General features: G+C 43.7%; 1 protein-coding gene across 1 annotated transcript; it reads right to left on the bottom strand.

The window, feature by feature from the left end:
- Window positions 1–4,007: 4,007 nt before the first annotated feature.
- tbx22 (T-box transcription factor 22) lies at window positions 4,008–10,508 on the bottom strand. Its single transcript, XM_070913644.1, has 8 exons — window positions 10,370–10,508; window positions 9,664–9,919; window positions 8,100–8,201; window positions 7,824–7,998; window positions 5,796–5,960; window positions 4,947–5,011; window positions 4,624–4,709; window positions 4,008–4,540 (listed from the first exon to the last, which is right to left on the bottom strand). Exons 1-8 carry the CDS (start codon window positions 10,506–10,508, stop codon window positions 4,008–4,010), a joined length of 1,521 nt encoding a protein of 506 aa, XP_070769745.1.
- Window positions 10,509–13,918: the final 3,410 nt, after the last annotated feature.

Here is a 13,918-nt window from a genome sequence, read left to right as displayed (position 1 = left end):
AGCTGAAAGCGATGGTGTTTTTCTTCAACCATGTTAAGCAGATGTTCACAGGACGGTGATGAAAAGGCCCGCTCAGTGTTATATTATCATATTATTATTGACTCCATTTACATGTAAGACATACTTTAATATTGTAGTTGGTTACTGCTTTATATACTTTGGGGTGGTTAATTGTAAATCCGTGCATCATATTTTATATGGGACAAAACATATGTTTTGTATGTAAAATCTTAATCTGAAAAGTAACTGTATTAAATGTAGTGGAGTAAAAAGTGTAATATATTCCCTTTAAGGTGTGGCACAGTAGAAGTAGGAAGGAAGTATTGAAAAACCTCCAAATTCACTTCACAGAAATGAGGGCGTAAAGGTGATAACAGAGAGGTGAGGGAAAGTACACGAGCTGTTTGGGTCATTAACACTTTCTCTGATAATGGGAAATTCACACACACACACACACACACAAACATGCAGGCCAGGTGCCAGGCCACATGTTTAAGCAGTTTGTCCTCCACTCATCTAACCTCTGCTCCTGTTGGACAGGGGCCTGTCAGGGAGCACATGCCGATGTAATGCCCCAGTGACCCGTGTCTACACACACTTGTGGCCATACTGCAAGCAGTAAGCATATACACACACACACACACACACACACAAATACAAAACAACATGCAAATCCATGTAGGCTCCTGGTCCTGTCAGCACTCCTGTGATCTAATGCTGCAAGACTTCTGATCACAACAGAGGAGGATCTCAGAGTCTCCGTCCGTATTTAAAACTAACCTGCTGATGTTCCCAGCAGCAGAAGAGGTCTTTGAGAGAAAAAGAAAACAGTGGTGCAACGAGAGGAGAGGAGTTTCACTATCCAGGAGGCAAAACATAGTTTGGGCAGTGTGTGCCTGCTGATAGGGCAGTGGAGGAGCGCTTAATAACTGTTAAACTGCCCTTGCTTTTCACATTACTCACTCAGAGTAATTCAATTTCAGCCACAGCTGGTTTCACTTTCAACTTTACAGCTGAGCTCAGTCACGTCCCATAATCTGACCTGATAAATAACCAGCTTTTATTGAGTTTGCAGAGAAAATAGCGTCCAGTGTAAACCTTCACAAGAGACTCACAGAGCCGAATACGAGCGAGGCTGGAGGGCACGGAGCTGACTGGGCAAAGGACTGTGTGTGTGTGTGTGTGTGTGTGTGTGTACTTCTGAGTGCTTGTGAGCGAATGTATGGCAGCTATTATTAGGAGATAACTGACGTGTGTGTGTGCCGTGTATGTTAATCTAATGAAGGCAGAGTATATTTACACGTCCCGACTCTCTGCCGAGCTTCTCTCCTGTTTCAGGATGCCATTTCACATGATTGGAAACAAATGACTTCAGAGTCAAATTTCTCTCCCTTTACTGCCTGTCAATCACTCCGGGAGCGGCCCAGAAACTTCCCTCCTTGTGTTATTACAAAGTCGAATCAGCGCAGTTTCCATGTTATTCCAGCCACCACCTTCAAGAGGATTATGTTGACACATTATCAAGGAAATTAACAATGTTGGGGGAGGCGAACAGCGTGGTAAATCATCGACAGGCTGATAAAAGGTTAACTCAACAGTGGTTTTCAACTGACTCTGGGGTCTTTGATAAGATAAGACAGACCAGTATGAACGGAGCAGTAGCAAATACCACTTTACAAACTAACAAAGGAATTCAGAAGGAGTTCGACACTTTGCGAACGTTTAATCACTTTCTTGCCGAGAGTTAGATGAGATGATTGACACTCTCATACCTGACCTGACTATTAAATATGAAGCTACAGCCAGCAGCCGGTTAGCTTAGCCTAGCATAAAAATTGGAGACAGAGGGAAAAAGCTAGCTCGGCTCTGTTTGTTTAATCCATACAAAAGCCGAAGTGTAAAAATGAAGGATGTTGCGGCACCCCGCCGAGAAATAGCTCGCCACATAACTTGTCCCAAGACTACAAAATGCCGTTTTTAAACTTTGTTTTTTGTACGAATTAAACAAATGAGAAAAGGCGTGTTAATTAGTGAGCTTTAGAGGTGCTGGTAGGTAGATTTTGTTTCTTTTGGACAGAGCCAGGCTAGTTTCCCCCGTTCCCAGTCTTTATGCTAAGTTAAGCTAACCAGCTGCTGGCTGTAGCTTCATATTTATCGTACAGACATGAGAGTGTTTTCGATCTTCTCATTTAACTCTCAGCAACAAAGCAAAAAAAGGTATTTCCCATCACGTCAAACTATTTCTCTTACTAGGAAAGCTGTTGTAAGTTGAGTGACTCGTACATTGTTACTCATTGTTTCATCAAGCACCATTTGTGCTGCTGCAAAATACAAAGTACACAAACACCCTAATCAAAAGCTAATCTTCCGAACGTTACCGCTTGCAATATTTAGACACTAATAATGACAGGTGCTCACATCTTATTCTATGTAATGTGTGTTTCTGTATTACTCTGTTGGAGAGCGGCAGGTGCAGATTTCAGCTCTCCTGGTATGAAAGCAATTTGTCTAATTGACAGATCAGGAATTAGTCGGGAGTTTAAAATGATTGTCCTGCACAGCCAAACATGGAAATGACAGACAGTATCGAATAACCAGCACAGATTATGTCTGTCTGCAGACAAAGGGCAGGCTGTTTGATAGCAAGCGCACCTGACCGCGCACTGAAGCCCGGGCCATCCCCTGCCTGAGTTCCTCAATTAACTCCTTCCTGCTATTTCCACGTCCAGCGCGCATTAGCTCACTGCCTTTGCTTGGCCATGACAAGTAAATTGCTGTTTGGTTATGACCGTTTGTCGGGAAACAGGCCATTTCCCCCGCTTTGCCTAAACCGCTGTTCCTAGCTCTGCTGAGAGGGAGGGAGGGATGGTGCAGGGTTTTGAGTCTGAGCTGAAGGCAGGAATTATCACATCAGCGGCTGAACGGGCGTGCCCCCTTTGGTATGGACAAAAAAACACAGCATTATGTTGGCCCACAGGAGTGAGAGGGTTTCATTCGGCACACTAGAATTCACTTTTCTGAAAGCCTCCCACATGAAGCCTTCACACAGCAATATTGATTCACTGTTGGTCCTGGAACAATGTTACAACAATCACTACAATGGCGATGACGCGGCTGCTTTAGCACATTTTAGAGGCCAAGTAGCCTTATTCCAATCTGGTTAAAGACCTCATAAAGGCATGTATAGAATAACCCTTTCACCCCCATGCGTCTCTGATTAGCCCTGTTATTGGTAATAAAGTACAGGAATGGAAACTGGCCGGCTGAATCCTGGCAGCTGTTGTTCTTCCCCTAAAATCACAGAGACCTGATGAGCTCATGTTATTAGTCAGGGGTGGCCAAGCCTGACACTGAGATTCAGTGCTTGAAAAACACAAAACACACTTTTGTTTCATTTCTTACTCAAAATCACTTCCTGTTGCACAACAGCACATATGTGTTTCTGTATACATTGTATATCCAAGTGAATACAACTGTAAAACACCTCTTTCACTGTTTATACAAACTGTACGTATGGAAAAAGAACATGTTCGATGCTGGCGTATGATCTGAACAAAACATATGAAAAATACTTTAATGGGCACTTATAGTCAGTTTAACATTTAACAGTTCATTAATGTTTATATTACATACCTCAGGTCCTACTGCTGATGCTCTTTGGTAACACCACTACAGCGTGTGAAGTAGTTAAGGCGGGACAAGAGGCAAAGGAACTGCACTTTCTGTCCCAAATTAAAATCTACATCCTGTCTACACACTCCAATGTTGGGCTTTGTGGCTCTAGTTGAGTGTGCACAGTGACGAGGAGCAGCTCGTGACCTGCTTTAGGATCAGTTTCTGTGCTGGTAAATCCCACACAGTTACAAAACATCCCCACAGCCACAGCTCTGTCTTTATTGTTCCTCTGAGTCTTGCTCGAATAGAGAATCAGCCCCCCTCTGTTTTGTTGCAATAAGCTTTGGCTTGTTACACTCAATGGGCCGGAGCCTGAAAGTGCGGTCCAGCTGTCAGAGGCAGTGGTTGGTGGTCGGGTGCCACGGAGACTGGCGCAGCAGACAGTCTGTGGTGTCTTCGGCCAGTTTGGCGTGCCGGGAAATAGCTGCAAGCTGGGGGTTCAGGGGGAAGCTGTAGCGGTAAAGACAGTAGGGGCCCGCATTGTCAGAGAGATGAGGGAAGAGAGAAGGCCCCTGAGGGCTGAGAGGGCTGTGGAGGGGGAAGAGGCAGGGGGAGCTCCCCGGGGACCCGTGAAGACATGGGTCCCTGCAGTGGGGAGGCTTCTTTGCCTGCAGCACCGAGAGGAGCGGGAGGTCTGTTAGCGGAGGCAGCGGGGGCAGGCCCCTCAGTCTGTCCGCTCCCAGGGAGGAGAAGGCTCTGCCGGGCGGCGGCGAGGCGGTGGAAGCCTTGCCGTAGAGAGGAAGAGCGATGGTGTGGAGGGCGGCGTCCTGGCAGGAGAGCGTGGAGACGGAGAACGGATGAAGGGACGAAGAAGAGGAGAGAGGGAGGAGACTCTTCAAGCTGCTGGTGGGCGACCCTGAGCTCCCTGTCGGAAAAAAAAAAAGACGTCAGAAACTGGAATCACAAAGACAAAAACAGCTTGAAGCAGAGACGTAACAAGAGCTGCACCTTGGAGCTGAATGGTGAACGGCTTGAAGTCCAAGCTGAGAGGGCCTCTCCAGGGATATGACTCCAACAAGCCATCCAACACTCCCCTGCACACACAAGCACACACACACACACATACTGTAAAAGCACTGAATAATGTTATTCCAGGTATTTAAATAGTGGTTCTGAGAGGTGTGAAATTCTGCACTACACAGTTCAACTTCATTTGAAGGTTTTATGTGGTGTCAAATGTCAGTAGTTGAACCTTAAATCCCTCTTGGGCCCTTCGATGGAGTACTTTCTGAGCTAAAGCAAGTGTTGATGTTTGGCGAGGTTTTCCATACCTATTCCTTCCTGGATCTCTGAAGCCCTTGGCGAACGGGTTCCTGTCGATCTTTAGTTTCGTGATCTTGCACCAGGGGAGAGGAACAGACATGGGTTAGAGTGGACATGTCAGCCGCTGATGTGTTAAGCTAACAATGAGCTCAGCTTTACAACAGCATTGGAGAGTGGCAGGGCTCTCGCCCTCAGGGACCGCATCTCCCAGCAGCACCCAGGGCGATCGGCCATGTCAAACAGGGTTCTCGGAGGTCGTGCAGGTTTTATTTGGTGCTTTAATGGGCTGTGGACTCCAGCAGTCCAGCTCGTTACTGAGTTTCTGTAATAATACGTTTGCTGATCGTAAAATGAGCCCTGATGAAAAGAGCTGGCAGTCCCCGCGGACGGCTCTGTTACTGGAGGAATGGTGGCCAACAGTGGGGTCAGCTCCCCCTGCACAGGAACACACACACCCTCTCTGAGCAACTCTGAGCAACTGGCCCGGCAGAAAATCAGGACGCTGCAATTTATGATTTTGCTGAGACCGCACAGACCTCATCACCATCATGACGTCCACATTAAAGCATTTTTGAGCTGTTGATTGGATCGTTGAGGACTGTCACCATGTGCACGACCATTGAAAAGATATTTGTTTTCTTCATATTTCTGGCACATAAAGAATGTAGAATGTAAATACGTAACATCAGATATGCAACAGATTTCTACAGTAGCAAATAACCAAACATGTTGAATATATCGTATTCTTCTGTGTTTCATAAGAAGTCCCTAAACCCGTCGGTCAAATCCATTGTTTGAGATCATGTTACAGTTTTTTGCTGCTCTTCAGGATCAGTTACAGTCTCGGTGAGCGTTACCTGTTGATTCTGGTAGGCTGTGACTGTGGTGAACTCGGTCTCTGGGAAGGAGAAGCTGTGCACTCCTTCAGCAGGCAGCGACTGGATCTGCGACAAGTCCATCCGAGGGTCGTGCCGGATGACGTGCACACGTGGCTTGTATTTATGCATCGACTGAAGGATGATCTGGATGAAGAGATGAAGAGGATGTTTGAAATTGCACAAGCTGAGCCGCCATTGTATCATTATCTTTAAGTTGAACTGCAGTAAGAAACATTTAGGGCTGTAAGTGTGAGGTTATCGGTTCATCTGAGGATTCTTTTTTTCAATCAACCGATTAATTGTTTGGTTTGTGAAATGTCCGACAATAGTGAAAAATATCCATCGCTATTTACTAAAGCTCAAGGTGACGTCATCAAATGCCTCTTTTGTCCAAAAACCCAAGGATACCAAATTTACACTCACTCACATAAGACAAAGAGTAGCAACAAATCTTTGTGGTTCAGAAGCTGGAATCTACCATATTTAACTCTATAAACTCTATAATATTAAAATGAAACTGTCCAAATAGTTACTGTTCATTTTTCTGTTAATTAACTAATTGATGAATTGTTTCAGCTCTACAGCATGCCATTAATTGCCCAGCAGTTTGTGGATGTTGTTAAAAGAAAAAGTTTCAAATCATTCTTAAAGATACACACATTTAAATACACGTTGATGTGTATGCAAATCAATTTCCTCAGTTACGCAAATGAACTACAACAGGTGATATATGAAGGTAATATGATAATAAAACAAAACATGAAATTTACAACAACGTAACAACAAGCACCATAATCTATGAAAACACAATAATACTAGTATTGTATAGTACTGTATAGTATTACTGTGTGTACATTAAAACGGATATAGATTTAGGTAAAACGCGCTAATGAACAAATAATACTAACAAAACATCAGATATTCAATTACTGTATCATATAAATATCAACTAACTAACCATTTCATGGAAATTGTCATGATTTTAATTTGACATCAAAAAATTAAACAATCAGGTTTCAAGTACGAAACTTGTACGAAATAAAAGAAGTTTGTCTGAGTAAAACTGATTTCCCAATTTTGCATGTTATTATTTTCATTTTTGCATGTTATTATTTTCATTATTTTCATTTTGGATGTTTCATATATATATATACATATATATATGTATATATATATGTATGTATATATATATATATATATATATATATATATATATATATATATATATATATATATATATATGTATATATGTATATATATACATATATATATGTATTTTGTATAGGTATTTTGTAAAATGTTTGACTGCTTTGGGGATTTTCTTTTTACCTGTTAAGGCAGAAGCCAAATAAAAATATATATGGTAATATTATATATGTAATAGAAAGCTTCTTTTTTTTTCTGAAATACCCAAAGCCAAACAGCAATATGTGTCATCTTCAAAAGAGGTAAGACGATCAACACTTTGTTTCAAACCAAAGCGGCCATGCAGGGTGCTAAACTGACCACAACAACAGCAGAGATCATGAGGCTGTCTCACAGTCTCTACGTTCCTTCACCACACACCAGAATAATGAATCCTGCACACATAGTGATTGCAGGGTGGTTTTTATAAACACCAGGATCAAGTGAAAAGCCTCCTATAGCCTCCCCAGTCACCACATCTGTCCCATCTGCAACATCGCTGAACCTTTACAGGAAGTTGAGAAGGATTTCCACTTCCTCCATCCCTGAAAGACATACAGGCTCTCCAGTATTGGACTAATATGTGTCTGTGTGTGTGTGCCAGCAATCCAAGCAGGACTGGACTGACTGACTCTGCTGCTCCTTCACCCTTATGCATACCAGTATCAAATCAATATATGGAAATAATCCTATAATAATAATAATAATATTAAACAAGAAGACTCCCACTCCCACCATTGTCTCACCTGTGGACCTACACTGCACACGTGATCACTGTCTGAGAGAAAGAGGAAGCAGCTCGTGCTCAGATGGGTTACCTACATGTCCCTTATCGTCCATCTCGTTGTTGGTGAGTTTGACCCGGTCGAAGCTGATGACCTGGCGCATCCACGTCTCTCCCGCGCACGGCGAGTCCGGGTGCACGTAGAGCCTGGGGGAGATGCAGGAGTGGTCCGTGTTCCCAGCCACCATCCACTGCGAGCTGTGGTACACGTACCTGCGGGGGTATGCACGTGACAGTAAATTAACCAATAGATAAATAGGGAGTTTGATTCATTTAACACTCACACACACACACACACACACACACACACACACCTGTAGCGTTTGGAGTCCACGGGCATGACGTCCATTGCGATGTAATACTGCTGGCACGGGTCCAGATTGCGCACTTTGACGCGCACAGAGGGAAACATTCTCCTATGGACGAGAGGTGAGAAGAGAAGAAAGATCAGCAGAAATTTGGAAATGACTTAGCCAACGTTTTATCCGTTTTTAAGTCTTTCTTAAAACGGGTAAAGGTGTGTTTAGCCCGCCTGGATTTTGCATCATAAAACCCGCACAGAAAGAGATCAAGAACTGCAACTTTCCTGCCTGCGGAGGCCAAGTTCAGAGGGAAGTTCAGGGACCTCGAGGGGCCGTGAGGGCATCTTCACTGCCGAGATTTATAGCGTGTGTTCTCCGTAATTGAATAAACGGAAGCTAGATTTCAGCAAGTAGTTAGGTCCCAATAACTCATTTCTGGGAAGAAAAAAATAAATAAAGACGCACATGGCCACCTATCAGACCACAGATGGGTTTTCTGAAACTGAAAGATGAAGAAGTTAATTTGATCGACCAAGAATATCTCTGTGTCACAAGATGGCATTATGTAACTGAGTCCTGGATCTTATAAAACCGGTCTGACGTTTAATTCAGATCGACAGAATTTAATAATTCCCTATATATATGGAATTATATATATATATATATATATATATATATATATATATATATATATATAAGTAAATATATTTACTATATATTTACTATATATATATATATATATAGTAAATTATATATATATATATATATATATATATATATATATATATATATATATATAGTAAATTATATATATATATATATTTACTCTATTTCTATATATTTCGTATAGTCCATGGAGTATATTTCTACATGTTATAGTACAAAGTAAATACTAGTCGATATATTATTATAATATTATATAATATTAGCCGATAACTCCCGAGCTCAGCTAAATAGTTTACAAAGTAAAACTGACGGCTCCGCTGCAGCGCCTTCAGAGCCGCTTCACAGCTGATAAACGCGCACCTGTGACCGCAGAGCGGTTCATGTAAATATCATATCATTGATGATGACTCCTCCAGCTTGCACTTGGTTTATAACAGACACTCGATCACAGAAACTAACGTGTAATTATGACGGATTGAAAACGAAAGGCACATATTTTTTTAAACCCCAGGTTTATAGGTCGTCCCTGTTTGGCGGCAGAGTTCGGGGCCTGCTCTTATTTCTAAACTGACTTTTGAAATGGTTTTTTTTTTATCACTTTTTTTTTTGTTTGTTGAAAGAGTAAAGGATTAGAAGATTGCATGGGAATGTTGTTTCGTTTTAGCTGATGAGTCAAGTTTTTTACGCGTAAAGATAATGAAGCACAGACAGCCCAAATAATACCATTCATTAAGAAGAGACCCAGTAACTGCCTGTCCAACAGTTACTGTTCCTCCTGGATATGTAGGCCAAATAAGGTTGGAGTTTGGAAGCTTTGCAGGGTAGAAACAATGCATAAAGTCCATGGTTTGCAACAGTGTAAGCCCTCTCCCTGCTGCTACAGATCACTATAAAATCGGTCGTTTCGTACCTGCCAGCTTTGGTGATGATCATCTCGGTGCCGATCTCATAGAATCTCTTCCACAGCTCGGAGCCCTGCAGGTCTACCCGGACCTCTCTGTCCGGGCGGCAGTCGCTCTCCTTCGGCTTGCTCTCCTCTCCGCCGGGGTCAGCCTCCTCAGCCCCTGATCTGACAGTCTGTCTGTCCGGGTCACAGGAGGGGTCCTCTGCCCTCCTCGGTGTTGAACCTGCTTTCTTCGTCTGACTGACTGGATATTCGTTCAGGCCTGTAAAGGGGCAAAGACTGGCATGAGAAAGGAAGCCTGGTAATGTATGCAATAATAAGTAACATTTTGTTTTGCAAAACAATTTGCAAGTTAGCTGCAACTTTAACTTTCTGACTTGAACAAGCTGTAGACATTACCAATGTTTTATCTTACAAAAAGAAACAGGCAGAAAGTTGCTCCAGTTTGGAAACTAACATGGAGAATATTTACAAAACTTTTTTCTCCTAGAAAATAATTAAATTTGATCATTTTGGTTTTTAACTGATGGAATACAGACATAAGTTCAATTGGGAAAATGTAACAAATTAATGAAATATACGTCTAATAAAGTCAAATAACTTGCAAGCTGCCGGTTGTGTAATGGGTTTCGTTGTTCCATCTTGTGCGTAAAATGCGTGCATATTAAAGCAATGAGGTGTTCTCGAAAATCCGCCAGTCCTCCTGCCTCACCCGTGAAGATGCTCGTGTCGCTGCCGGTGTCTCCAGCTGAACTTGACTCGTGTCCCTCCGACACTTTCATCCTCTTGCAGGGTTTCCCGACCAGCGCCTCCACCGAAAACGCGTGAGCCCGGGAACTCAGACCCTGCATCTTGGCGAAAGTCTTTCTGCGAGTCGTGTATCCGCTTGCACTTTGACTTTGTCCCGCACAAGACTCAGTTGACCCAGCTGATTCAGGACAGGACGGGGCAGAACAGGCAGCAGCAGCACCTCAGGGAGCCCCTCTTCTCTCACGGCGGCCCCGTGACGCTGCGTAATTGATCCGGTGCGTTCCCATGTGTTCTCCAAGACGCGCACCCTCATCCAAAATCCTTGATTATTGGCACGCCTCTCCTCCTCACTACAATATTTCCCTCTCCCCCCTTTATCCGTGTCTGTGTCTCCCCTTTCCTCCCTGTCTCGCTGAGGGCTTGTTCCTCTGGTTCCCCTCTGCGTCACAGAGAGGGAGGGAAGAGCGCAGCGTGCATTCCTCCACATGGGCCTACGCTGCAAAAAATATCCATCCTGATACTTATCCCGGCCTGAAAACCCTAGTTTCCTGAGACCAATCGGACATATATGTTACTGCAAAGGTGAAATAAAAACTTTTCTCTCAAAAGCAATCACATTTTTCCTTTTGGAAATATCACGACCTTGAAACGATGCAAAATGAAGCAGATTACTTTAGCAGAATCAACAAGTGTCATTTGACTCAAGACAGTCATTGAATTCAGTTTGTTTGCATGGAGACACGTCAAATTATGCAATTAATTGACACTTTCCTACTAGCTGATGAAAACTAACTGGACTCAGTAAAAAACAGATATTTTTTGCAGTGTTCGGTCGGTCTCAGTGGCCTTTGAGCGAACAGGACAACCAGCAGCAGCTTCTTTACGCTCGGTGTTATGATGATGATGATGATGATGATGATGCCATTCAGGCTGAACGGTAAAATCTGGACTTTTTTTTTGTTTTTTTTAGGTTTGTGCTATTTTGTGATATAATGCAGGTTCAGTGGATTCAAAAATATAAAATAATAATAAAACGAATTGGTGAAACATCATATAGCTGATGAAGTAACACAGGCAGGATTTCAGTCTCCAATTTAAATGAAATTAGTGAAGCACATTTTCTCTCGGTTTTTTTTTGTTTGAGCACAAGGAAGCTTTCTGATTGACCTGCGTGCTTTCCATGTTGCTTCCCTCCATTTAGACATCCGATAGATAAATAGAAAGAACATTTTAGAGCACTGGAGGGGGAGTGTAAGGCACAAATATTTAAGTCTTTTAATTCGGACCATCTGGAAGGTAAAATATCTCCATGAAACTCGCTGCGTTTCTGTTGAAGCTAACATTTCCTATATTAATTTGAAGGCTTTTCCTTAAAGCGGTCTCTTGTCTCCGCGTCCCCTCCGGTATAGAAGAAGGGCTCTCTCTCTCTGTCTCTCTCTCTCTGTCTCTCTCTCTCTTTGCGGTGCCCGGTGAGGGTGTGCGCCAGTCTGGTTCTCATAAGTGCGGAGATCAGATGGAGTTCGGCGCACAGGGGAGGGGAAACTGGGCCGTAATGACAGCTCGGGATTATTACATTACTGCTCGACATGAAATAGATCCGCTTTACACAAATACTAGTCGGTGAAGGCTCTATTTAAAATGTTTTTTAATCACATGATATAATTGCTGTGAGGAGAAAACAAATGAGGGCTGTGTTTACGGCACGGTTGGTTTGCCTGGTGATGGAAATCTCTGACAACAGCCGGGAAATGGAGAACTATGACCAACCGGAATCACATGCTCTCTGTCATCATAACCTGTTTCAGGACTGCGGCCTGGATTTATGTTTATTCCTGCCCAACTTGTCGCTTTCTCCCAAATACTGTAACGGAAGTGCATCCCAAACACACGGCCTGCAGGGACACGCGCCACAGAAACAACCGGCTCTTAATGAAATAAAAGACTCCTTCCAGTCCTGTGTGAGGGATTCTTTTTCCATCTTGTCTTCAGCAGTCAGCTCATAAATCTTCGTCATGGGATTATGGGGTGTCAGCCGAGTGACGCCCGGCTGCGCTGAGCACAACAGGAAGCTGCTTCTCCTTGTTTCTTTTTCATTCTTAATCCAGCGCGAATCTGCGTTTTGTCCCATCCGGGGATGTTTGGCACACATGTTTCCTCTTATTACGCACAACACGCACGCCTGGCGGAAACAGGACACTCAAATCCAATTTAGCGCGGTGGCCCTCAGGTTTCCATTAAGGCGGAAGTTTAATGACCAGCTGCAATTAGGCTTTCCGATCATTTGGCGCCTTCAGGGCCGCTCGCTCGCTGTTGATTTGTGTAGAAAACGGCCCAATTAATGCTCACTGGTGAATCATCATCAACTGAAACGTGCACCCGCAAACTGCAGCAGGCTCAAGTGCATCGCTTTCATCATGGAGGGTTAGCTGGTTAAAGGGACATGGCTTTTATGAATTAAATAGTTTTTTCCCCTTCATTTCAATACAAATGCTTTGCTCACTCATTGTGCCATGTTTCCACTATGACTTGATGACTGACACTTAGGCTGAAGTGTGTGTGTGTGTGTGTGTGTGTGTAGCTGTAGGCTGGTGGTGCCCAAAGAGTAATCACGACCAGCCGTAAAATGATGGTAGGCGTCTGTCTGTACTGTATATGTGCACATGCTCACAAATGAATGCATGTGTGTGTGTGTGTGTGTGTGTGTGTTTATAAACAGGCCTGTCTGTCTGTTGCTCAGTGCTGAGTGGATGTGACGGCCCCCCTGATGGTTTGTTTTAAGCTGGATCCTGATGCTGAGCAGTGTGTGTGTGTGTGTGTGTGTGTGTGTGTGAGGGTTATTCTGGGCATGGGCTGCCGGAGCGGATGCCCACTCACTGCCAAACGTCAAACTTCCACCACCCGTCCGCCGTGACATATGTGGAGTGTTTGAATATAGACCGCTGCACACACTTAGTGTGTTGTGGCACTGATGGGATGTGAGCTCTCTGTGTTGTCATGAGTGAAGGCTCACCTGGGAAACACACACACACTCCATGCTGAGACAATGATGTGCTGATTATTTCTAACACTGGTGACATCCGTTTGACCCTGAAAGCCTCATCTTTAGTGAGGATTTTAAGTAGCATACAGGCTGCTTGTTATTTAGGGTACTCATGTTGTTACTGGCTGCTTCTACCATTTCTACTTTAAATAGACAGAAGAAGAAGAAGAAGAAGAAGACGAGAGCAGAAACAGACTGAAGGCAACCAGTCAAAGCTTTTTACAACATGACCGATTACAGAGTGACAAATTCCTTTGACCCTGACATGTCATCAGCTCCATGGTGTGTGTGTGTGTGTGTGTGTGTGTGTGTGAGTGTGTAGTGTCACATCTGCTACTCATAACCTCCTTCTTGTCCCTCTCTCAGGGGGTACAGCTGTCTGAGGTCCGGAGCGTCTCTCAGACTGTCGGGTCCCTGCAGGGATCCTCTTCTGCAGAGTCTTCTCATGGCTTCTGCTTCTGGTCGCTGATC

The sequence above is a fragment of the Enoplosus armatus genome, chromosome 10 (assembly GCF_043641665.1).
Source record: "Enoplosus armatus isolate fEnoArm2 chromosome 10, fEnoArm2.hap1, whole genome shotgun sequence".
Lineage (NCBI taxonomy): Eukaryota > Metazoa > Chordata > Actinopteri > Centrarchiformes > Enoplosidae > Enoplosus > Enoplosus armatus.
This window is presented reverse-complemented; position numbering and strand designations above follow the sequence as displayed.